At 43.0% G+C, this 24,965-nt stretch overlaps 1 protein-coding gene across 1 annotated transcript in view; it reads left to right on the forward strand.

Annotated features, from left to right (window-relative positions):
• Positions 1 to 24,965, forward strand: part of CELSR1 (cadherin EGF LAG seven-pass G-type receptor 1) — a 173,964-nt gene that overhangs the window by 99,926 nt on the left and 49,073 nt on the right. The window contains exons 6-8 of the mRNA XM_054084092.1: positions 21,723 to 21,880; positions 23,053 to 23,216; positions 24,583 to 24,708. Coding sequence (XP_053940067.1) covers positions 21,723 to 21,880; positions 23,053 to 23,216; positions 24,583 to 24,708 — 448 coding nt within the window. The remainder of the gene's footprint in view (positions 1 to 21,722; positions 21,881 to 23,052; positions 23,217 to 24,582; positions 24,709 to 24,965) is intronic.

Genomic DNA, 24,965 nt, shown 5'->3' on the forward strand with positions numbered 1-24,965 from the left:
CATGTTTCCGTAGTCTGCGTATTTCTTAGTGAATCACTTTAGCAGAATAAGCAGCACTTGCTGAGGCAGCGGAGGGACACTCGAGCTTCCAAGCTTCTCAGTGGACAATGAGGGGACTGCACAGCCACTGGAACTGCTCACTGAAGTGCTGCTGAGCAGATAAGGAGCCCAGGCAGCCCCAGGACACTCTTTAAAAGGCAAAGCAATCTGACACGGATGTTAAAAATAAACCCATTCTTCATTTTCTTGCTGCTGTTCAAGCAGACTGGTACGTGAGCAACGTTAGCAGCTGGTGCTTTCCTATCGTTAACACGTGGACCCTGTCATAATTTTCTTCTTTTGCCCCAGTTTTTGAAAGGGAAATGAGACGGTCCCCGCTGCACAGTAGGAAACTCAGGGCAGAGAGGGAGTGTAGAGGGCTTATGGCAGGAAACCACTGACTTCACTGCCTTTGCCACTTGCATGACGTAAAGGTGATGAAAAACAGGGTCACTATGTGGAGAGCAGCTCTGTGCCCTTTGCTGTCTGTGTCAGACTGAGGTCATCACCTTCCTCTTAGCAGTGTTTATTCCGGAATGGTTAAATTTGGGCTGATAGAGAGGACCTCACAACATTGAGTAAACGGCACAAATAGGATATGCTAACCTTTATGTAGTTAGCATGCTCTCAGGACTTGCCAGCATGTCTGAGAATTGCATATGTTGGCACCAGTTCTCCAGCAGTGAAAGAAGGAGCAGACGCTGCAGTGCAGCAGCAGCTGGAGGCGGCTCCGTAGGCCTGCCTGTCAGGCTGCCCACCACAGCCTGCCACAGGGTTAAGCCTTCACCCCAGCTGGTATTTGTAAAGCAGTTCCATGGGTACTTCATGTTTTAACAAAGCAGGAAGAAAAGTTCCTGCAAAAGGGTTGAAAAGACAGAGAGAATTTGGGGATTTGAGTTTTACTGAAAACTCAGGAGTTGGCTTGAATTATGCACTCATATTATTTTGCAGGTATTGCATCCTTCCACTCTTTCCAAAATCCTGCTGCACACTGTCAAGTCCTCATCCCATCACTGCTCAGCCCCTTTGCTCCACTCAGACACTGCACAGCCTTCCTGAGCAGGCAGAGACCACTCAGCTGTCTTCCTACTCCCTGCCTCCAACTCATGCTTGATCCCCACCTCCAGCCCCTTCTGAACTCCCCTCCCTTCTCTCTGCCTCCAGCTCACTCTGCACTTGTGCAGGAGCACCCTGTCCCTGCCTCCACCAGCATCCCCACGGGGCTCTTTGTCCCATTCTACTGTTTGCCTAGGGAGCTTCTGATCTTTGCTCCTTATTAGACATCTCTTCCTGATGCTGTCCGTGGAAGTGTGTAATTCATCATCACGGATACCTGTAGAGATCTGTTTTGTTCATTCGTCTGTTTTGCATTAAGAAGACCTTAAAGAGGTATTCATACCTGTTCTTTTTTTACCCCTCATGCTGATTTTCACCTCACTCCATCTGCCTTTTGCTCCATCAGCAGGTTTTCTTTATGTAGTAAATAATCACCTTTGCCTCTCAATTCATAAGGCCCTTCCTATGTCACTTTGTGCTTTTTTTGCACAGCAAAACCCATACAGACTTTTTGAACTTCTCTTATTATTCACACTCCTACAGCTGAGCACTGCCAGGCTGCTCGTCCAGCTGATGGGGTCATTACAGGTGTGCCTGTCCTCTTTCTACCCACCACTGTGTCCTCAGGTAGTGAAAAGGCTTCTTTAAGCTGGACACTTTCCTCCTGCCTTGGAAACACGAAACATGCTGTGGTACAGGTTGGAATAAATAGCAATTAAAAAAATTCCTGTTGTGCTCACAGCAAGTATTTGGGGTCAGGTACTCTCTTAGCTTCATCCTCCTTTCCCAGGTCCTCTTTTTATTAAGTTTCTTTAAAGTATCTTTTTGAAAACTAAACTAGAAACTGTTCAGTTTCTTTCTGCATTTGTGCAGCATCTAGCAAGGAAAAGAAAAGGATTCAGTCTTTCAGATAATGCTGAAATTCAAATAAGGAGTATGAGGTTTCATCACCACCAAGGTTAATTTTTCATCTTTTGTTTTTGAGGAGAATGATTAACAAGCTTTGATACGTAGTCTAAATCACTTCAGTCCAAAGCAACTTTTCATAGATGAGTTTTCACAGCTCTGAAAGCTGTTTCTGCAATCAGAGTTGATCGTTGTCAGATACAAGCAAAGGTTGAGTAAGTTTTGGCACCTGCAGCTCTGTGGACAATATTTGGCTGAGCATCACTGGAATTTGGACTCCAGGAGTGAGTGACTTGGATGTGAGGGGCACCTCTGGCAGGAAACTTCTGCAGCAGCTATTTCCTTAATACAGCATGCAGGTCTGTGGGATCCTGGTGATGCTGCCATCCTGCGCAAAGTCAGTTTGGTAATAAGGTAATGAAATAAGAAGCAAGTGTAGAAGTGACTCCTGTAAAGTATTTTCTGTACTCAGCTCAGCAATTTGCTTGGTAAAATTTATCTTTAATATTGAAAAATGTTCATTTATAATTAACTCTGTATCAGGAGGGTCCCCTGCTGCTTAGGAGCAAATACTGGAGCTGTATTGGCAAGAGGTGAGTCCAGAGCTGGCTTTATGCCACTGTGTTTGTAGAGAAGCATCAAAACAATTCTCTGTCAGCTCAAATATTTGATGCTTTCTCACAAATGCCTGGTACGTAGAGGCACTGTGAAACGTTGCAGTAATGAAATGGGTTATCTCAGGGGAGGAAGGGAAGCAATGTCATCTCATTTACTGTGCAGTGATGGAAATGAATTCTTCCTTCCCTGGTAATAGTCGACACACTTGATTTCAGTGGAAGTGCCTAAGGGAAGCACATGGATGTTGTACTAAGGAAGTCTTGGCTCTGTATTGAATTTCTGCAAGGGAAAACACCAAGGGGAAGGGATCAGTAGCTATAAGAGAGCAGCAGTGAACTAGGAGTGTTTTATAACCATTCTGTATTTTCACTTACATATTATAATCTTTTCAGGTACTCAGTATCAGTTTCCCTGTTAGTAGTGTCGCTTGCCATTTTAGATGTTTGCTGGCAGTTGGGAGAAAGAAGGGAGGAAAGATACTCACTGACTCTGGTTGTTTAAACAAGTTAGTTTCTGGGATCCTGATCTCTCAGCCATTAAAATCAGTGGGAGATATTAAATAAAAGCACATGATCTGCATTCTCAGGAGGTATATAAATTGATAAGAAATTCAGAAGAAATGTGATTTTTTTAATTATTTTTGTAGGAAAGGTGGGAGAAGGGGGAAGATTTCAGCCTGGCAAATAAAACTGATAAAAAAAAAAACCTGTAGAAACAACCTGCTGCTTGTTCACAGGGTTGCTGGTGTAAGGGTCAGCAATGATGTGAGCTGCCCCCTTTGCCTTGGCAGCTGCCCCCTTGTGCCTCCTCCCCCACAAATTGCGCACAGTTGGTCTCTGATGGAGTGTGGTCCTTATCCTTTGGCTCTCCTGAGCCTGCCAGCATTAGTGACGGTTGATAGGCTTAGCAATGCTGGTATTTGTTTGGAATAAGTTTGCAGGCATACCTTGGAGATACTGCGAGTTCAGTTTCAGACTGCCTCAATAAAGCAAATACTGCAATAAAGTAAGTCACACCATTTATTTTTGTTTCACGGTACATATGAAAGTTGTGTTTATGTGATACTGTAGTCTGTTAAGTGTGCTATACCATTCTGTCTAATAAGCCAACGTACATAACCTAATTAAAAAATATTTTATTGCTAAAAATGGTGAAATAAAAAATGCAGTATCTGCAAAGCACAATAAAACAAGGTATGCCTATAAAACCATCAGGTTGTCTGATGGTAACAATGCTCAGTATCAGTAATATCATATGAACTATCTGGCATTCATTGCACATACAGATTATGTATGATTGTAGTCAGTGTTTGGGACAGGAGATTTTAATGAGCCCGGTTGTGGGTGGCGTTTTTAATTAAGTAAAAACTTCAAGTAACTCTCGCAAACTTATGATAGAAACACAATTTTGTTCAGAATTTAAGATATACCATCAAATTTATGCTAATGTTTTACCTGACTCATTACCTCAGGGTAGAATTCATCATTTGGCAGAAGATAAAATGTTTTAAGTATGGACATGTTTCTTTAATTACAGAGGGTATGTACATGTATATTTATATACTGTGTATCTTATATGTTACTTACATATATATATATGACATCAAAGTCGCTTAAGGACATCACTGTTCTGTAGGTGGAAGTTCCTTCTGCATCTGTTTAAGGGAGCACAGGATAATTTTGCCTAAATGACAGAAAACCTGAGAAGGACAGAGAGAAACATGCTATCGCTGATGTGCAGTACAGTAGTTCTGGGGGATGGGATGAACAGATCCCTGAATGACTCACAGAATGAGTCACGAAAGAAATGACTGTAAGACTGGGCGGTGTTTGTGTGTATGTCTGTGTGATCCTCCTCCATGGCCAGGGAGTGCAAAAAGGATGGGTGCCTCGGATAGCGTCGCAGCTGTACTGGTCACTCGAGCCTGCAGACTCCTAGGATCAGATATTCAGGGCAACCATTAACTTTTATTCGATAACTAGGCTTAGGTTTCTTCTCGCATTTGATAATCTATAGTAAGCTGACGTTCTTTCACTCCTTCCTTGCATGTCTTTAGACTAAAGAGTGACGTGGTTGTTATTTCAGATGTTTGACTCTCTTAACTTTCACCATAGTTGCAGTTAGCAGGGACCTGTTGACCCCTGTGCGCTTCGTACCCAGCAAAGCCCAGACCTACGTTTAGCCTGAAGACAGACACCGTAGAAAACAGGCAAATTCTTCAGTTAGAGATAAACTAAAAAGAAATGAGGAGTGCTTGGGGCTGATATTCTGTGTGGTTTGAATTCGAAGTGCATCGCTATGTGCATTGCTCTAAATGAGATTCACATATGCTTTTAAAAGTCTTCTGCCTCTGGTAAGTGATGGTTTCTCTTGAGTTAACTGGCCTTCCTCTGGGGCAAGCTGGAGCTTGAGTATTGCCGAAGTCTGAACTAATGCTGTAGAGATTTAGCTCTCATCCCACTCATGCACTATAATTTGCCAGTACCTTTTCTTCCTGGAGAGCTTGGGCCCATCCCTCACCCACTGGCTGAAAGCTGTTTCAGGTGCCAAAACATCCTCTGATTCAGTGCCAGGACCCATGCTGTAATTGATTTTCTGTACCTTGGTGCGTGCTACAGCTCTCCTGTTGTGCTGGCTTTGCAGGCAGGTTAAGGTGGCAGCTTTCTCCCTCGCCTGTGGGTTCCTCAGCCAAAGTTGTTCCCAAAGGGTTATTTAACCATTCCTGTACAGTTATGGTACGGTGCCAGCAAGACCGCTTTGAGTCTGCATCCACAAATCCTCCCCACTGCAGTTCACTAGTAGTGCCCCACAAACTGATTGTCAGTGCCGGATGGTAGCACAGGCCTGGGCAAAACCTACCAGCTCTGTATTAGGGGACACCTCAGTGAGCCCCAGTTGCTTGTGCAGTCTCAGTGGTGGCTCTGCAGCACTGCTGGGCAGAGCTTGTGTGCCCTGCTGGGCTCTGGATGGAGTATGGGGCAGCGTAGAATCTTGAGGGTGATGTGGAGTTGAGACTTCTGCCAGCCCAAAAAGCCCTGGGACAGAGGATCAGATCCCATCTGCACTTGCCTAGGACTTGGGAGGGAAATGAAAGGAGTGAAAGTTTTAGGGAAGAAAAAAGCAGCCCTGGGCCAGGTCAGGGCTTTGCTTGCTGCTGTTCCTGTGGTTATGCAACGTGTTGGTCAGAAAGTGGAATGTCATGTGGGAACTGTGTGCATCTAGGCTTGGCTGTAGGACTTGGGAAAGGCTCCACTTCTGCTCACCTTCAGTATCCAAGGAGCAGGTCTGCACCACCACTGTATCCCCTGATACCACTATTCCCTGCTGAAATCCTGCCCTCTCCTATGACCATGCAGAGATTGAGCTTCAGCAACCATCAGGTCCGCTGAGTTTGAGAAACCATTGCCGTCTTCCAGTGCCTCAGCTTCCTGGTGTTCTCACGCAGGATTCATAGTGGGCTCCACATGGGCTGGAAAAATCAAGTCCTTTAGTGGTGGCTCATTTGCAAAAAGGATGTCCTGAAACATGTAGATGACAGCATTCCAAGAAAAAAAACATGAGAACAAGTGTTCTTTTTAAAAAAAAACCCAGATCTGGGGGTACATCCATCTTGAGGTACTCTACTCTTTTCCCCAGCAGCTTGTTTATTTTGGCATGCATTTTACACTGGTCTTTGAGACAGATTCAAGGAGCTTCTCACCAGCACAGTTTCGTGATGGCCTTTCATGTTTTCTGGCAGTCCAAGCTTCTCTCTCCTGGTTTGCTAGAGCTAAGATTCCTCAACAGTCACTTTTCTGCCCATTTTTCGGTAGGTGTCTGAATAGACATAAATTGAGAGTTTACCTAATGGGAGACGGTATCTACAGTAATTGTGGTTGAACCTGCTGATCTTAAGGGTCTTTTCCAACCTAAATGATTCTGTGATTTTATTCTATGATTCTATGAACTGTCAATGCTTTTACTGTGAAAATAAAATGTAAAGCATCTACAGGTCTGTTCCAAATCGACCACCTTCACTTCATGCACACTCTCCATCTTCATGTGCAAACTTTGTCAGTTTCAAGTGTGCTGATTTTGAGTGATAATTAATTAAGTTAATTTTCTTCATAGTAGCTAGTATGGGGCCATGTTTTGGATTTGTGACCAACACAGTGTTCATAACATGGATGTTGAGCAATGCTTACACAGAGTCAAGACCTTTTCTGCTTGTTTTGCCCTGCCGGAGAGAAGGCTGGAAGTGCAGAAGTTGTTGGGAGAGGACACAGCTGGGACAGCTGACCTCAACTGACCAAAGGGATATTTCATACTATATGATGTCGTGCTCAGCAATAAAAGCTGAGCGACGAAGAAGTACGGAGGGGGTAATGGGACACATTTGGAGTTATGGCATTTGCCTTCTCAAGTAATCATTATATGTGATGGCGTCCTGCTATCCTGGAAGTGGCTGAACGTCTGCCTACTGATGGGAAGCAATGAATTAATTCCTTGTTTTGCTTTGCTTGCGTGCATGACTTTTGCTCTGCCTATTGAACTGTCTTTATCTCAGCTCACGAGTTTTCTCACTTTTACCCAATTCTCCTTCCCTTTTTGCTGTCAGGCAGTGAGTGAGCAGCTTAGTGGGGTTTAGCTGCCGACTGGCATTGAGCTATAATGCTAAGCAAGAAATAAGAAGCACTTTACAATAGGCTTGGTGTTTAGCAACTTCAGGATAAAGACCTTCTATAATGGGCAGGAGGAAAGGCCTTAGGATAAAAATTGTAACATTTACCTGGACATCTTGGCGATGTAAAGAAAAATTGTTGGGCTTTGGGTTCCTCCCCTCCATTATCTAAATGAAACAGAAAAACTAAGCCAGTTCATTTGCTTGAAAGGCTTTTCTGCACAGGTGCCTTCCAGAGCTCCTGCCCAATGGCAGGTGTAGCAAAAAGAGAAGAGTGGGTAAATATATGAACTTGATAGGAAGCCTGATGAACCCACTGAGCTCCCAAAGAAGACATGAGCTGGGAAGTAGCATCCTTGCAGGGCAGCTGCAGAGGTGGTAGGAACAGGGACTGTGGCCCACCAGCAGGTATGAAGGGGACAGTTGCACACTGCAGCAAAAAGATGACACAGATTTGCCTTAGACATGGTGTGTCCTGCTGGAGTGTGCCTTGCTCATGCAGTACATCTGCTTCAGCTGACGTGTGGTGAACATAAGCTCTTGGGTTCAGTCTTGTAGACTTGCATTTTCTCTCTTGCATTTTCTCATTCTCTTACACGCATTACTCTTGCAACTCATTAGCAGAATTATCTTTAAGATTATCTTTATAGCAAATCTGTAACATCCATCACTGTCTGTTTTACTCTAATCACAGAATGGTAGAGGTTGGAAGTGACCTCTGGAGATCATCTAGTCCAACTCCCCTGCTAAAGAAGGTTCACCTAAAGTAGGTTGCACAGGAACGCATCCAGGGGAGTTTTGAATATCTCCAGAGGAAGAGACTCTACAACCTCCCTGGGCAGCTTGTTTCAGTGTTCTGTCACTCTCAAAGTAAAGAAGTTTTTTCTTATGTTAAGGTGGAACTTCTGTGTTCCAGTTTGTACCCATTGCCTCTTGTCCTATCACTGAGCACCACCGAGAAGAGCCTGGCCCCAGCCTCTTGACCGCTGCCCTTTAGCTATTTATAAGTATTGATAAGGTCTCAGTCTTCTCTTTTCCAGGCTAAAAGACTGACCTCACTCAGCCTCCCCTCCTGATGCTTCAGTCCCTTGATCATCCTAATGGCCCTCTGCTGGACTCTCTTCAGTAGTTCCCTGACTTTCTTGAGCTGGGGATCCCAGAACTGGGAATGGTACTCCAGATGCAACCTCACTAGGGCAGAGTAGAAGGGGAGGATAACCTCCTTGAACCTGCTTGCTACTCTCTTCTTAATGCATCCGAGGATACCACTGGCCTTCCTGACCACAAGGGCACGTTGCTGGGTCATCATGAACTTATTGTCTGCCAGGAGTCCCGGATCCTTCTCCACAGAGCTGCTTTCCAGCCGGTCAACCCCTAACCTGTTACGGTGCATGGGGTTGTTCTGCCCGAGGTGCAGAATCCTACACTTGCCTTGGTTGAACTTCATTAGGAACATGTGTCACGCAACTGACTAGTCGTGACCAGAGACAGAGCACTTCTGAAGAACTTAAGGATGCATACACAAAACTTCTCTGTTGAAAACTCAGGTCCACCCCTGTTCTCCCACCCGTGAGCCGGATGGGATCACGTTTCATCAAGCTAGCAATCACTAGGGGAGTGACACAGCTGTATCCTAAAAGTCTAGACATATAGGCCTCTGTGCTGCTGTGTTCTTGGGCACTTGGAAGCTTGGTGGGCACTTGGAAGCTTGGTGGCCACTTGCATTCCCCTGCCATGCGCAGACAGGACCTGGCCTTTGATTCAAACCCCTTGCATAAGCTAAAGTGGCACAGGCAGTCACAGGCAGTGGGAGTAGTGCTGGTGGGTCTTGAAGAGGTTAATGTAGCACTTTGTTTTGAAAAGGGTGGGGTAAAATACAGCAACCTCTGACAGTCTGCTGCAGAAATGAGCACAAACCATGCTGCCCATGGCACATTGCCCCTGAGCTGGTTGCCTGTGGAGCTGACAGATAGTCTACCTCATTTCTTTCTGAAAACACAGGCCCTCTCTAGTGGTGGCAAATTCACCTCTTATGGAAATATAATTATTCTTTATTCAGGACCAACAGTCAATCTCACCCCTTTGCCTTGGGGTGGGGGGAGGCAGATATCAACATTTTAGTGACACTTATATTATCACAATCGTGTCAAAAGACATGGATAACATTGGTTACTGCTTTCTCTCCTATAAAGGGGGCTAGTTCTCATCAGAAGTGCTGGCTACACAGCACCCTACCTCCCCCCCAGGACTGACAGGCAAACAGCATCTCACTGCAGGCTTCCCTGTGCCACCCCACTGCCGTACTGCCCCTCAGGTGGGGGGCTCCCATTCCAGCATAAAAGCCTTGTTTGCTCAGCTCCTGGTCTCCCTGTCGAGCCTGCCAAGGAGGCTGCCAGCACCATGGGTGACTGATGGGGCAGGCACATGCCTGCAGATGAATAGGGATTGCCAGCGCCTTGGAGAAAAGCCATGTATCTGCCACCAGCTAGGCATAACTTGTAGTCATTGTACCCAAGGTGAAAGACATTGCCTTGAAAGTATCCAGGACGCCATGCAGTATCGTTTACTTCTTAATGGAATGGTCAGGAAAAGCGGTTGGCAATTAAATTCATAGGTAGGTATTAGGTATCAGACCGTGTGCTGGACACAGCTCTCACACCGGGCTATGGTTGTCCCTGCCGAGTGCTGCATTTTTTAACTTGGTTGGAAAAGACAGACCTCAACAGAAGTCAAATCACTGCAAATGCAATTAGTAATAAAGGCTGAGTATGACTTATGTAAATATCTATCACTCGTGCCATCTGAGTAGATGTAATTGCGATCTGAGGGAGAATTTCTTAAGTTAATCCTCCCGGTGGCTTCCAGACTAATTTGTTAAGGGATTGAGGGAGATTTTCTAAATAAACAATGCAGTTGTTGAAGATTATGATAATGCCACTGTTGAGCAGATGTGGGCCCCGCCAGAGTTTGGGTTTTGCTGGCTCAGAGTGACTTGCTGTGTTTACAGCGTCTGTGATCAACACAGGCCTGCTCTAGCATTGCTTGGCATTGTTTGGTAAAGGAAAACACAGAATGTTAATTGCAATCTTAAGCAAATATCAGCGGGAGGGGGAGGATACTGTAAATACAATACTGAAAATGTCATTCAGTTAGGAACAACCTACTTCTCTGAGCATATTTTTCCAGGAAGAAATACAATTTTGTGGATCTGCATTTCCAAATCTAAATCCATAAGATCTCTAAGAAATGTCAATATAGCTTTTAAAGGCTCTTTCAAGTATGCAAGGCAAAAAGTATGTTAAGATTTAGTGCTTCCTCTTAAAATAAATCACATATTCTTACTTAAGATTTAGCCGTATTTTTAATTTTATCATTTATGTATCTCTCATCCCAGTGTGAATATTTAATAGAGGAAGGTTCTGCAGGGTTGTAAAGGCTGTTGGTGGCATAGCGAGGAGGAGGCAGTGGACAGTGCTAACTTCTAGCAGAGCACTGATGGTATACTTCACCAGATCATCAATTTGTACTGGATTCCTTTCCTTCTACGGTGTTTTCATAGGATCAAAACTTCTGTCGTAATTTAAGCACAGAAAAGTTTGCAGGACACCAAAAACATAGGGAGCATGACTGCAGTCAAGTCATTAGCTCTGATTTTGAGAAGGACTTAACTGTGGTTACATGTGTTAAGTGTGGGGCCTCTTCTTCACAGAGAAAGTTGCAAGGGTTTCTTCACTTATACGAGGAAGAACAATTGGAAAAGTCACTTTCTTTGCTAGCCACAACTGAAGTTTTTAACCAGCATCCTGAAAGACAGGCACTTTTCATTTATGTTTCAATTCAAGATGTCAGGGAGTTTTTGCTGTATTACCAACATGGTTAGTCAGATGCAAGTTATGGTAGTTTTTTCACAACTTTTTTCTAAGAACAAAAGTTACAGTATCAGCAGATAATCATTGTTTTTGTGTGGTAGGTGATCATGCAGGCTCGTACATTTGTGAAGCACGCAGTAGGTAGTGCTGGAGGCACACGTACAATGTGGGGGTATTAGGAATACGTAGCTATGCATTTCTGCTATTTATCTATACTACATACTTTTGGTGATATTGGGCATGGCCATTTAATAAAAAAAAAAAAAAACACAAAAAGCTAGCAGTTAAAATTGCAAGCAGCTAAAGGAAGGGAAGGAAATTAGATTTTCCACTGCTGAATGCTTGCCAGGGTGTTACATTTGAAGCTCAAAATGTTGTTCTAGTCAAACACATAAAATATGTTCATTGCATCTGAATGCAAAACATATCATTTTCTACATGCTCAGAACTCAGTTTTTAAAATGCCATGAGAAAAGGTAATCCCTGCAAAAATAGTTCATTTGTGAGTCATTTCCTGGCATTCTGGTGGAAGATTCAGAGATTTCTGTCCTTGATGAGGCCAAATTCAACCTCTTCCACCCAAATCCAGAAGATGATTAATTTAAGTCCTGTCTAGGTAAGACCATAGATTTCATATATAGAAACTGAAGATTGACAAATTCTGATTAGAAATAATATATAGTGTCATTGATGGTGAAGGTATATAGTCTGCACGATAATCTGCCCACAGTTTTTATGGTCTTGCTGGCCTTTAAAATCTTTAAATCAATTCGGTATTTGCCTTTCTAAAGGAGAATTTTAGCTCAAGTGCAAGCTATGTTTTTGAGGCAGGACTCACTGAGTGAGGTTTTGTGGTTGAAGAAGGCAAAAGGCTGATTAGAAGATAACATGAGTCCCTTCCATCCATAAAATGTGGCAAGATGCTGTGAAAACCTGTATCAGGCTCTGGCTGTGGTATTGCAAGTGGGAAGCCAAGAGGACAGAAGTGTTGCATGTTTGCCCTCTGCCTGTGCTCTTCCATGTGCACCTACCACTCCCTCAGCGGGACTTTGGTCTGGCCTGTGGCAACCATTTACATTCCTAACATCTCCTGAAAAGCACTGAAGGGCCACCTGGCTAATATTTACTTTTTCTTGGTCCTGCTTGGATGTGGTTGCTGAGCCCTTGCAGGTGGCAGTGGGTGTAGTGAGTGGGGTGGGGGGAGCTGATCTGCCCTTGCAGAACAGGCACACATGAGCCTGGACTTTAAAAGTCCCCTCCCTGTAATTCTACCAGTATTTATTCATGTGGATTTCAATTAGTAGTAATTGTTTTTGTTGATTTTGTGGGGTTTTTTTCTGGTTGAGGGTAAGTGCAAAGTGACTGATATCTGGGAGAGGAAATCAGGATTTGGCGGCGGAGCAACATTCCGTTGTCTTGACATGAAATAACAAATAACTCACCTCTAAAGCTGTGTCTCAGGAAATGAAAGTGTAAAACAGTGAAAGTCATTTAGAGGTCATTGAGATGCAAAGTGTGTCCTGCTCTACAGCCCTGAGTTGCTCAGCTCTCAGTAATGCTGGCAGCTGGGGAAGCGCAGGGCAAGCCGGTACCTGGTGCCCAGCTTTTTCTGTCTCCCACTTGCTTTTGGAAGTGATGTTCTTGCAGAGTTTGCTAACATCACCTGAAAACACTCCTTCTTGTGGCAGTGATTTTATACGCAAATGCAAACAGTAACTTTTCAGAAACCATCCCCAGGGTTTTTGTTCTGAGTGACAGTAGGGGCCATGCCGTTTCAAAATCAACCTGAGCCTCACTCCTAGTCTAACAGTCTCATCTTCAGCAAGGCTGCTCAAAGCTTACTCCTCTCACTCCTCTCCGGTTGTAAAACACTCAGTTACAGCCATGATGCTTCTAGGTTTGTGCCCACCCCACACCTGAGCTGGATCTCAGCTGCATGGTTTTCCCATGGTGTGTGGTTCTCAAATCAACCTGGGAAGGTTGGCACCTAGTGGTGCTCCTTAAGACAGTTTTACTTGAGTTGAGCTGTCTTAATACCTCCATGCTGCAAAAGTGCTCAGAGGTTTAGTGGTACCTCCCAAAGTGGTGATTTTCAGGTCCTCCTGAAGTCTAAGGAGATGTGAGGGACCTCCACGAGAGCTGTCAGAGTCTGAATGGCCATTGGCTCACCATAAGCACAGCCTGGCAGGGCTTCTGCAAAGGCAGCAGAGTCATTGAAATGGCACCTCAGGAATTTGGTGTGGGGGCTTTGAAGTGCAGTGTTATCTCCATTTAATCACACACTAAATCTACAGTAACTCACTGATTTGCAGTAACTTTTCAGGTATTTTGCATCTGTCTATGGATTGAGGGGAAACAGCACTTTGGAACTACATGGCTGTGCAGGAGTGAGTGCGTGGCAGGAGACCCTTATAAAAACCCAGCCATGGAGAGAGTAGCTCATAAAGCAGTGTGATATTCCTGGATTTTATAGACCCATTTCTGTTCCCATCACCCATACTGAGCAGCAGTTTGCTTGACAAGGTGTCACCAGGGATGAGTCCAGGGAGAAGGAGTTAGTTGCTGTGACTAAGTGTCAGGTTGTGCTATTTCTAGGTATTTCTTGGACTCTGAGAGCAATGACATTTGCATCCTGGATGCAAAATTTAGTCGCAAAACATACAAGATTTATATAAAGCTGAAAATTTTTCGGAATGATACTTTGGAAGGTAGATAGGGACAGGTAGCAAAGGGAAAAGGATTTTCTGAAGTGGGAGAGGAGAGCACGTGAAGGAGAACAAAAATACTCTTCCTTCAGCATTCCTTCAGCATTCTTCACGTGCTCTCCTTTTCCAGTTCTCCAAGGATGCTGGAAGAGCATCCTTGTTGATTGAACAGTTGGTGAAAGGGAGAAAGGCAGCAAAATAGGCAGAAAAAACGTTCAGAAGGCAGGGAGAAGGTGCACCAACCAAGGGGGCAGATCAGAGGAGAGGAGAGGGCTGCAGAGGGCAGACAAGGAGATCTGCAACAGCAGAGCACTGTGATGAATGGTGTCTCACACATGGAAGGCTTGAGGAGTGGGTGTGGTCTCTCACTGCCAAAACAGATCCTTCTTGCTGTATCACTGATTCAGCATCGAAGAGTTGAGAATCATCTGGGAATACAAATTTGAGGATAAAATTTCCATTTACAGGTAGGGAGAACTAATTCTTCCCATCAGCACTACAGCAGCCTTTGCTAAAATTAGTCAAATCCAATAATATACAATTTGAGGAGCTGGATATTTGTGAAGATACTGGTCACACTCTGTGGAGGGAGGTCATCTGGATGCTGTTTGTGTGTAACCATGGCTTTTCACAGCTTCAGCACACAATTGCTGCGTGGTGGGACAGAAGACCTGCTCCCTGTTTCTACCCTACCACTGAAAGAGCAGCAGCAATTCCAGGAGTGTGGTTCGTACGTGCCATGTCTCATAGCTGCCCAAAAGCTTTGAATATCAAAGTTTAGCCTCTGGATGTGGCTGTGAAGGAGATAAATCAGGCTAGTAAAACTCGCTTGACTTTGTGGCTCACTGGATCCTAAGATCGGTGTTGCAGGGAGTTTGTCTAGGAAAAGGAACTGGTCTGGTGGCTTTTCAGGATTTGCATTTTTCACTCACCAATGAGAAGTTTTTGGTTTTCCTTTTTACTGTCACAGGCTCTCAAGTTTCTCTACAGGCTGGAGCCAAGTTTGTATAAAGAAATACCATTAAAATATTCAGGTAATAAAGGAGATACATACATCAAAGGGATAAGGGGTTTATGTGAAACGATTTGTCCTGCCTTTCCCTGGTGACTAGTCAGAATGTGTAGAAGATTCTCAGTTCGTCACACCGTCTTATTTTAAAGGTGCTCTGGAAAGCTGCAGGGAGAAAGTTTAAAAAGTAGCGATTAACATTAATGGTTTCTCTTAATCTGGACTAATTTGGGGCTTTGTGATTAATCAGAATGATCTGCAAGTCCAGCGCTGAGTTTCTCTGGCATTTCCCAGTCTCTCCCCCTGGGACTGCAAGCATGGTGCTTTCTCCATTAGGTTTTTTTCCTGTTTATTTATTTATTTTCCTTGCGGGGAGGGGGCTGGGCTCGGACGCTTGCCCGGGGAGACCACTGCCACGACAGGCCATTAATGAGCTTTTTGACCACTGAAGCAGCACAGCATCGCCTGGGAATCAGAGGGGTTTTCTCCTTTCCCTGTGTTAGATAGCTGAGCAGAGGCCGGCAGGTTAACGAGGGAGCGAGGGGCGGCTGGCGGGCTGCCTAATGAGCACTAGGGAGCCGACGAGGGGAGACCCCAGGCGTGGCTGGAGTCCCATCAGCAGCCTCCGACGCCAGTTGCTCCATTTTTTCCCATTATTGCTGTAGCTGGAAGCATTGAGAAGCGAAGAGCCCCAAAGGAGATGAACAGGAAGAATTTTCCACCCAGCTCCTTTCGGAGTGGTGGGGTCTGAACCAGCACATTAACAATGCAGAGGAGTGCTTTTTTTGTGTTAAAAATAACTAGGAAACAGATTCTTTTTAACCTTTAACCACTCCAAACAGTCAATAAATCACTAGCTACTGATTAACAAAAACAGAAGGGTAACTTATTGTACAGAAAGCAAACTCTTGGAAGTGCTGAAAGGCTGGCACTGCCTTCAGGATGGCTTTTCTTTTTGCACATTAACACTTAGTAAAAAGACAACGAACCCAAGCACAGCATATTAAGCCATGCTGCACAAAGCGTTTTTAAAAATACCAGCTTTCTAAAACAGATGCTTTTTTTTAACTTGTACAGTGAGCTGAGCAACTGCAGTATTTATGATATGCAGCTTTATTTCTGTCCCTCAAGAAAACAGGTCTCCTTGGGCCAAGCATATGTGGGTTGTGTCTCATTTGCAAGGGTTCCCAGTTTGTGTTCTCAGAAGTCTTGGCCATACTAACAGTCTGCTGCTGAATTGTCTCCTCAGCTGTCAGCTCCTTCCAAATACTCAATAGGTGGCTACAGCAGGCCGAATTGTGGCTGAGGTTTGGGCTGGACAGTACAGCTTTCAGTTTGAGTCCAGGGAATATCTGTGACTTTGGAGCAATTTCTTTCTTTCCATCTCTGTGAAAAGTTAAGTGGCAAATTTTTATCTTAGAGTGGAAGTTGGGAAAAAGTGAAGGAAGTGCTTGTGGGACCTTTTGAAAAGCCCTGTTGTCTTGCAAATTAATTAATAAAAGGACGCAATCCAAGAATCTTAGTGTCATCACTGCTGCTGTTTGACTAAACAGACGTTTGGACTTTTTAGTATTGGTACTACCTGTACAGTCTAATCTTGTTTAATTGAAAATAAGTCTAATGAAGATTGAACTACTTGCTTGAACTTCTCCGACAGTTTTGCATCATGTCTCTTGAAAACAGTAGTATTAATAATGTAAAAATTTAATGGTTAAGTATGTAAAACAGGGCTTCTATCATCCATTAATCTGTATGTCTTTTCCATTCACTGTGTATTGTTAGACCATCTGTGTCCTTAATAAGTAACAGTGCGGGCTCTCACAGTTTTAACTATTTACTTTAAAATAATAGAAGATCCAAATGAAACTGAGATACCTGAGAATATGTCTCTGATGTTTTAAGTGGAATGGGAGTAGATTTGTGCAGTAGATTTGCAAACTATGAACAGATGTGTTTTGATGACCTTCTTTCCTCTGTCTGGTCTCAGTTTATAAAACGCAAATTTGCAGATTAAGTTTCTCAGGGTTTTACATGCAGCTGGGAGAATCTACATGTGCCTCTTTCTGCTGAAGTTGTGGGGACAAGTCCAAACAGTTCATTGCTCTATACTTGAGTTCCACAAAAATCAGATTTGGCGTTGCTAGTGAAATACCTTCATGGTGGTGTTCTCTCACTGCAACCTGAGAAAGTCACTGCAGGTGTCCAAAGGCACTTACACGCACCTTTGCAGCTTGAGAAGGTCACTCCTTCAGGTTAGCACAGAGGACAGTAGAGGACTTTTATCTCCACTGTGGTCAGAAGGGGAGCTGCAGTTTTCAAAAGACAGCCTGGCAGACTGTCATTCCTGCAATTGCAGTTCGCCTGTGACTCTGTGTGGGCAAGGGAAAATGTCGTGGGTTAGACCCAAGATTCGAGATTGTCCACCTGTAGATCATAACGACTAATCTCCTTCATGAAAGCTCAGTCAGGCAAAGTTAAGTTTCTTAACATCGTGTACAGATTTAGGTACTAATTGCCATAATTTGAGGAACAAAAATGTTCCTTGTTTTAGATATAGAGAGAAAAGTAGGTGGCTTCTGCTCTCAGTTGTGGATCCTGAGTCAGTGCTGCTTTTTTCTGTTCTTCAAGTGACTCTGTACGCATTTATAACGAGCAAACATCAGAGTCAATACAACAAACAACCTACATCAATAAGGGGTACACAGAATATTTGAAGGATCACCATGTGATGGTGATAATACACTGCAGCACTCAGCGCTGGTTGGTTTCTTTTATTTTTGAGTTCAGGATGAATCAACTTCTTTCATAGTTTATTTAAAGGAGATCTAATTTCTCTTGCAGGCACTTTTTGGTACCTCTTCTTGCTACTCACTGTTACAGCATGTGGTCTTTGAAGTCTGACTTCCAACCTCTTTCTGGACAAGCAGTAAATAAAAAGGCAGCCTTTAGAGTTAGGCAGTGCAAGGTAAATTTTCAGCCCCATGAGCAGGAACTCAGTTACATGCATTACTGTTAATGGGGGTCATGCTGGTAAATTCCTATACACCACATTGAACATTTACTCATGAGTGCAGAATTGGCAGAGCTAATGAAACTTGCCTTTTGGGCAGCATGGTGTTTCAGGAGATGGGTTTGACAGGCAGAAAGGAGGGCTAAGTACCCAGATGAAAGTCTGGCTTTTAACTCCTTGAACATATTTCCAGAAAATAATAGTGTGAATTAATGCTGGTTAGTATTAGCTATTCCTAGTGTTAGGAATCAGTCTTGCTGCAGTAGGATTCCACAGAGACAAAGATCATGCCTGACATGTAAGTGTATGTGTGATATCATTTAGTGTTGGCGATTTGCTTTCTTGTGTGTTTTCCGGGTACTTCTTCGTGTTACTTATTTTCTTTCAAACCTAGGCTAGTCCTCTGCTAACACCAGCTTCTATAATCACAAACAAATTAAGTTCTTTCTTATAATTTCCACCCCTACAGCTTTCTCAAAGATGACCCATTCTATGGCTGGGTACCACCTGGTGATTTCCAGCCTGCATTACTCATGGGCTTCTTATCTTCCTTTGTTCTTTTACTGTGTCCATTACAGTGGTAGCATCTTCTCATTTCCCTTCCTCAGCCTTTACTTTGCTGGGCTAATAGTCCTTTTTGTTTATTTGATAAGGAAAGCTTTCCATTTTCCTGGCTGCAGTTCTGTGTATCTGCTCTAGCTGGAAGTTATTTTTTGTAAATTAAATCAAAATTGCCCGCAATACTCTGTCCTGTTCAGTGTCACCAAATTTCCCTCATACTCATCTTTTCAACAACCAACTGTTGAATTGCTTTTTTTACCTTTTAATCACACCATGGTTCATAATTATTTTGTAATCAATTAATAGGGTTTTTTTCTTATTTTTCATCATTTATAGTTGATGGTTTCTGAGCCTGCACTAGGAAGTCAGGCTCGAGTTTCAACAAGTTCCACATTGTGTGATTCTCTTTCTAGTACTCAGCTATTCAAAGTGATTCTTTTTTTAATACATGATGCTCTAAATATCCTTTGCATCATCAGCAAACTGTATTTAGTATTAATCAAGATATTAAATGAATAAGATCGGTTTCATGAGTCAGTTCTTAAGGTCTCCGAGCTTAGGCTTCCTCTCTTCAGTCTTTTATTTATTTCACATTATTTCAGGTATGAGGTATTCCCTAGACTTGCTGCCGAGAAGATGAGTAGCGTAGTACTTGCCTGATATAAGAGAAAAATGAATCCACATCACATTAAATCACTCAGAAAATCTTACTGTTCTTTCCCAGCAACATATTCTTCCATTTCGGGAAAAGCCTATTCTGTCAAATAGACCTTTTAACGTGGTCAGAAAATCACTACTAAGTATGGCTTGAACTACCAATAGGTCTCTCTTCATTCACCAGAATACTGCCTTTCTTCTTCATCAGCTTGTGGTTCTGTGGGGCTGTCAGAGCTGAAGGGATGTCGAAGGTCTGCACTGTGATGACCAGTTAACATCTAGAGAAATTTCTATGTTAAATAAAAGTGGTAGGGATCGGGGTGGGGGGGAATCAATTTGCCACTGCAGCTAGTTGACTGTGAAGGAGCAGCTGCAAACTGCTGAGTCTCATCAGGTTGCAATCTTGATTAACACTGGGCAGATCTCCCCTGCTGTGAGAATAAATACCCTGCCTTTGTCACGACTCCCATGAAAGAAACAATGGGTTATTTCAGTGAAGCACAAGAACATAAATGTTAATCGAATCATTCGTCCAAATGGATTGAAGTAGCACCCAGAATGTAAACATTTTAATTTTGGAAAGGAAGGTCTGCCTGTCAGTTGGTTAATTTTCTATGTATTTTTTTAATTTCCTTTGAAAAACTGCTCACTAACATTATCATAATTACATATAAAACCATTTTCAGCACTGCAAATATGTGTGCTTCCTGTCATTCCAAGCTAGGCAGTATCGGAAAAAAGAAAATCTGCCTTAATATCACTCAAGAGAGGTCAAAACCTTATACTGTATAACTGCCAAACTATGTGATCACATTAGTTCTTGTTAGAGGAAGTGGAAAATACTTTCCACCTGGAATTGACACCGGGAAACATATTTTAAAACTGAGTTTTATACATCGGGATAATTACCCTTAGAAACAAATCTGTATCGCTTTACACATGCTGAAGTGGCTTTAGGTATTTTAACAGATCTATGTGTTTACAAGCAAAACAGAAAGAATAGGCTTTATCCCCTTACTGCTTCCTTGTTTGCTGTACAAATAAGGGATTTCAGTATGTAGTTGAGCAATACATGTTTTAAAGCAAGTGTACAGCAAACCACAGTGTGATGCCCAACAATCTTTCATTTTCATATAGTTACAACTATTGTTGATCTAACACATCATAAAAGTGTCTCTGGGCTTTCAGTTGTGCGGCCTGTCTGTGTCAGATCCTGGTAAGATGACTTCTGTGGGGTGTCCCTTTGGCTGTAGAGAAGTAGCAGCAAAGCTAGGGGTGTTCAGCTCATTGCTTCTCTTGTACTCAGAGATTCTGCACCAGTGGGAAGACTCTGTAGCTCTTATGAACGTTGAACATGGGAAATGGTTTTCCTGCACAATTTGCTAGCAGGCTGATATGCTGCTCTTTGTACATGCACCGTTTTTTAACAGTCATAATGTGCTTTGCCACTGGAGGAATCTGTCTTGAATTTCTGCATAGCAGATATCATCTCCTGTCAGTCACACTGGGGTACACCTCATCAGTTAGAAAATTAGTGGAGATGAAGGATATGTTTGTGGTGGAGACTCAGCTTGGTGGTTGGGGTTGGATTTCTAGTGGTAAAACAGGCTTTCCTGTCTGTCGTGTTCTCTGAGTTTCCCCAGTTGTTGGTAGTTGCTGAAGTGGGGAGAACAACACCTGCCATCAGGGTGATTAGCGGAGTGAACCAGTAACTGGAGGTCTGAAGCCGAGTGTGATAATTGTAATTTTGTGGCTCATGTGCACTAGGGCACATTGTAATTGGGTGGGTATAACTTTCTTACCACCCGGGTGAAGTTTGGCATCTCTGAAGGGCAAGCCTGAGCATTTATTGCCACTCTAAAACACACTTTCTTCCTGTCTTCCTGCACCGCCCTTGGTGTCAGTCTGCTTGCCTGAATCAAAGAGGCTGCATGAGCAAGCTCAGATCCATCCATTATTTTTGATTGTCCAGCTCCAAGGGTCACTGATCTCTATTCTCTTGTGACTTGAACCAGGGAGTTCTCAGCTGGCTCAGCAATAAGCAGTGGTTTTCTGTGCCCTCCATCTTATAGCTGGAATAAGCAGTCTTCGTCTAAGTTGCTTTGCAGTGATCAGACAGCCGTTCACTGCAGTCTTTTTAGGAACCTGCAGTCATTTCCTGGTGGCCTTGGGAGAGTACCCCATCAGAGAAAATTTTATTTAAGCCTTTAGCTTTGCTTGTGATACATACATCATGTTATGGTTTTCAGTCTTAGGGCAGAAACAATGTTAAAATTGAAGTGACTTCATTCATATGAAGTGAAGAATTGCAGAATCAGCAGAATTTAGTAGTTTTCTGTGCAGAAGAAACACCTCTTGGAAGTTATTTGAGCTGAAGTGGTTCAGCAGTGGAAGAGACCAAAGCCACTTGTGACCATGCTGTGAATCACATTGAGCATGTATGAACTTCCTTTGAAGACATCTGTTTGGGTTTTTTTCTTGCCTAGAAGTCATAGGTAAACTTAACTTCTGTTATTTTATTTATATGTCCTGTTTTAGCTAGGAAGAAGTACGTTGTTGAGTTGACTGAACCAGCATTTAAACTCTGTCTGCATGTAGCATTATATGATGTATGCCATGTTATTTCTTGAAGCCCAACATTGGGCGATTAGGAATTCCTCATGGGCCTTCGGGAGAGAAGGTGGCAGTGGTGACCGTGGATGACTGTGACACGGCAGTGGCTGTGCGCTTTGGGAGCCTCATTGGAAACTACACCTGTGCTGCACAGGGGACTCAGACCGGTTCAAAGAAGTAAGGATTCCCTACATACGCATGTTCCACTCATTCTCTTCTTCCAGGAGAGACACAACAGTATGTGATTAACCACTAGGCAAACTAGGTTAGAAAAGCAGTTATGATTTGACAAGAAAAAGTGTCAAAGTTTAGTTTGGTATATGGTGTTTCTTGGAGGCTACTGCAAATGTCAGCACCCTGGGTGAAATGCACAATCATGTGACCAAATTACTTGTAAAATGCAAAAAAAAAAAACAAACCAAAAAACCAAAAAAACAAACAATAAAAAAAAACTCTATGTAGGTCAGTCTGGATGCCCCCCAAAAAGTATTTACCTAGTATGAAAATGTAGAGAGCAGGGCAAATAAAATGTTATCGACTTTATTAATGAAGGGAATGGCTGAAGAGCTAATTACTTCCATCATTTGAGTTAACAGTCCTATCTTGATAAGGGATAGAAATAAAGGAGGTGTAGAAAAGGTCACTGAAAACCCATTAGTTACCAAAAAAAACTAAAAACCAAAAAACTTTCCTGCCTGTGAGGAAAGACCGAAACAATTAGTAGCATTGAGTTTAAAGAAGAGATGGACAGCAAGCAACATAGCAGAGATATAAAATTATGAGTGATAGCAGAAAGACTGTTGATATGCACATACTGCTCTAAAATCCCAGGAGAATGAAGGACCATAAAAATGAGGGTTGGTTCAAACTGACCAAATTATTTACTTGTCACACAGTGTGGAGTAGCTCAGTGGAAGCTGCCTCCAACAAATGTTATTAAGACTAAGATCTTCAGAGGATTTAAGGATGGTTGGCAGTATATAATAATTAAGTCATTACATGAAAATCTGCAGCGTCTCAGTCCTTGTGCTGAGGAGCTTAAGGCAGCCCCTGGGTGACAGGAGTCAGAAAACAGTGGCATGTGGCTGCGGATTTTTTCATAATTTTAATTTTCTTCTTCATATTGACCACATTTAGGGACAGGTCATTGGATTCTGTATGCTTAGGACAGCTCTTAAGTTACGATGTTTCTGAAAGGTCTTTTTATTACAAACTCTGGAAGTGCTGATGTAGCAGAGGCGACATGGGTAAACTAAACACCTCAGATGTGCTTATGGAAGCAGTAAGATAAAGAACAAACCAAAACAAACTATATGCAAGAAATTATGAGCATATCTTTGTTTCTGCAGGTCTTTGGATCTGACTGGCCCTCTCCTTCTTGGTGGTGTCCCGAACTTGCCTGAAGATTTCCCGGTGCACAACAGACAGTTTATAGGCTGCATGAGGAACCTCTCTATCGACAGCAAGCCGATCGACATGGCTAGTTTCATCGCCAATAATGGCACATTGCCAGGTATGAGTGACAACAGCCTGAAAAGTCAACAGGAGAAAGCTTTGTGCCATAGCTGTATGTGTAACAGGGCTTGGGATGTTAAAGGAGCCAGCACTAGGGGAACCCCAGGAAGGGGCAGGGGACAGAGGGGCCTGAAACAGCCTTCGTTCCCCTGTTAGCATCGCTGAGTATGAAGCGTTTGCGCCAAACTGAGAGGCGGAGGCTGGAGGGGCTGCTGGGCATTGTGCTGCCTCCACGTCAGTGGCGTGACTACATCCAGACCTCATGTGTTTGAGCAAGGTGCAGTCTGCACCGGTGCCAGGAACGCACACAATAGTCCATGGCACAACACACACTTACAAGATTAAGCAGCACACAGAAAAAGATAGGGCTTGTTTAGACTTTCTGCATTGCAACAAGTTTCACCCAGGAGTTCACTCTTAAATGAACTTTTCCTCTTTTTTTTTTTTTTTAATTACCTTTTAAATGTCACTTTGATCTGAAAGCCAGTGAGATTAATTCGTAAGAAAGGTAACATTTTTAATGAGTTTTTCATAAATTATGTTTGTTCTGTAAATTAAATTCTGCAGTCTTCCAAATTTGAAACCTGCTTTATGAAGCAGCCTTTCGGAGTTTCTGATTTGGTTTTCAGTACCTGGATCCCTGATAAGGATTAGTTCTGGGGTACAAAATATTCTCATTGTCTTCAAGCTGGCCCTTACACACAAGACTAGCAAGTCCCTTCCTTCCACTCTCCTGAAGTTCTGCGTAAGAGCTGAATTGTGATTCTTAGGTATGTTGCATTGATTGTGGATTAGAAAGAGAGTCATAGTATAAGCTTCAAACTGCTCTTTTGTCTTGCAGCCCTTTTTTAACAGTTATGTCATATGGCAATATGCATCAAGAGGAGCTTTGAGTGTTTTCTTTAAGATGGATTTTTTTTTTCCTTGTTTTGAAACATGTTTCCATGTGGTTTAAAGCAATGATGTACAACAGGCACTGTGTTACACTGCAGATTGACTTTCCCTGTGTAGTGTCTCAGTGAGATGACAGTAAGTTGCAGACTGTGGATGCCAGATGAAGAGTATAAAAGCAGGACCAGTATGCATTGATATTTCCTAAAACCTTTCTTAGTCCCCACAGATACACAGCTCACTGACTGTATGTAATATCCCTTGTTAAATTTGTCTTTATGAATTTGACACTTGCTCAGCTCATATAAACTTCTTCCATCTACATTTTGCTTCACTGACTTCAAGGATATTATAAAAGAATGCCCCAAATTTATAATGGTCATGCCTTCTTTTTACATAAAATCTCAGATACAATCATTCAGAGCCTTTTTCTTGTTAAAACCATGCAAAGTAACTGTTTTCTTGATTTTCAGGCTGTGCAGCACAGAGAAACTATTGTGAAACCAACTGGTGCCAGAATGGAGGCACATGTGTCAACAAGTGGAACACGTACATCTGCGAGTGCCCTGTACGCTACGGAGGGAAAAACTGTGAGCAAGGTAGGATGCAAAGACCTCTTCATGTGTAGTCATGTGTGCACCTGTCATTAACATCCCATAGCATGTATGTCAAATTGTAGGGATTAAGGAACAGGTAAGGGATAGGGATAAGTAGCAGAAGATTGCAATTAAGACTGAAAATCACCCATTATTTATTTGAAATAACTTAGAGATTGTCTATATAACAAACATGATAGCTGGCATGCTGTCACAAATAACAGCAGCTTTCACTACTTACATAAGCAAAGTAATTCCAC

The sequence above is a fragment of the Cuculus canorus genome, chromosome 1 (assembly GCF_017976375.1).
Source record: "Cuculus canorus isolate bCucCan1 chromosome 1, bCucCan1.pri, whole genome shotgun sequence".
NCBI classification, from domain to species: domain Eukaryota; kingdom Metazoa; phylum Chordata; class Aves; order Cuculiformes; family Cuculidae; genus Cuculus; species Cuculus canorus.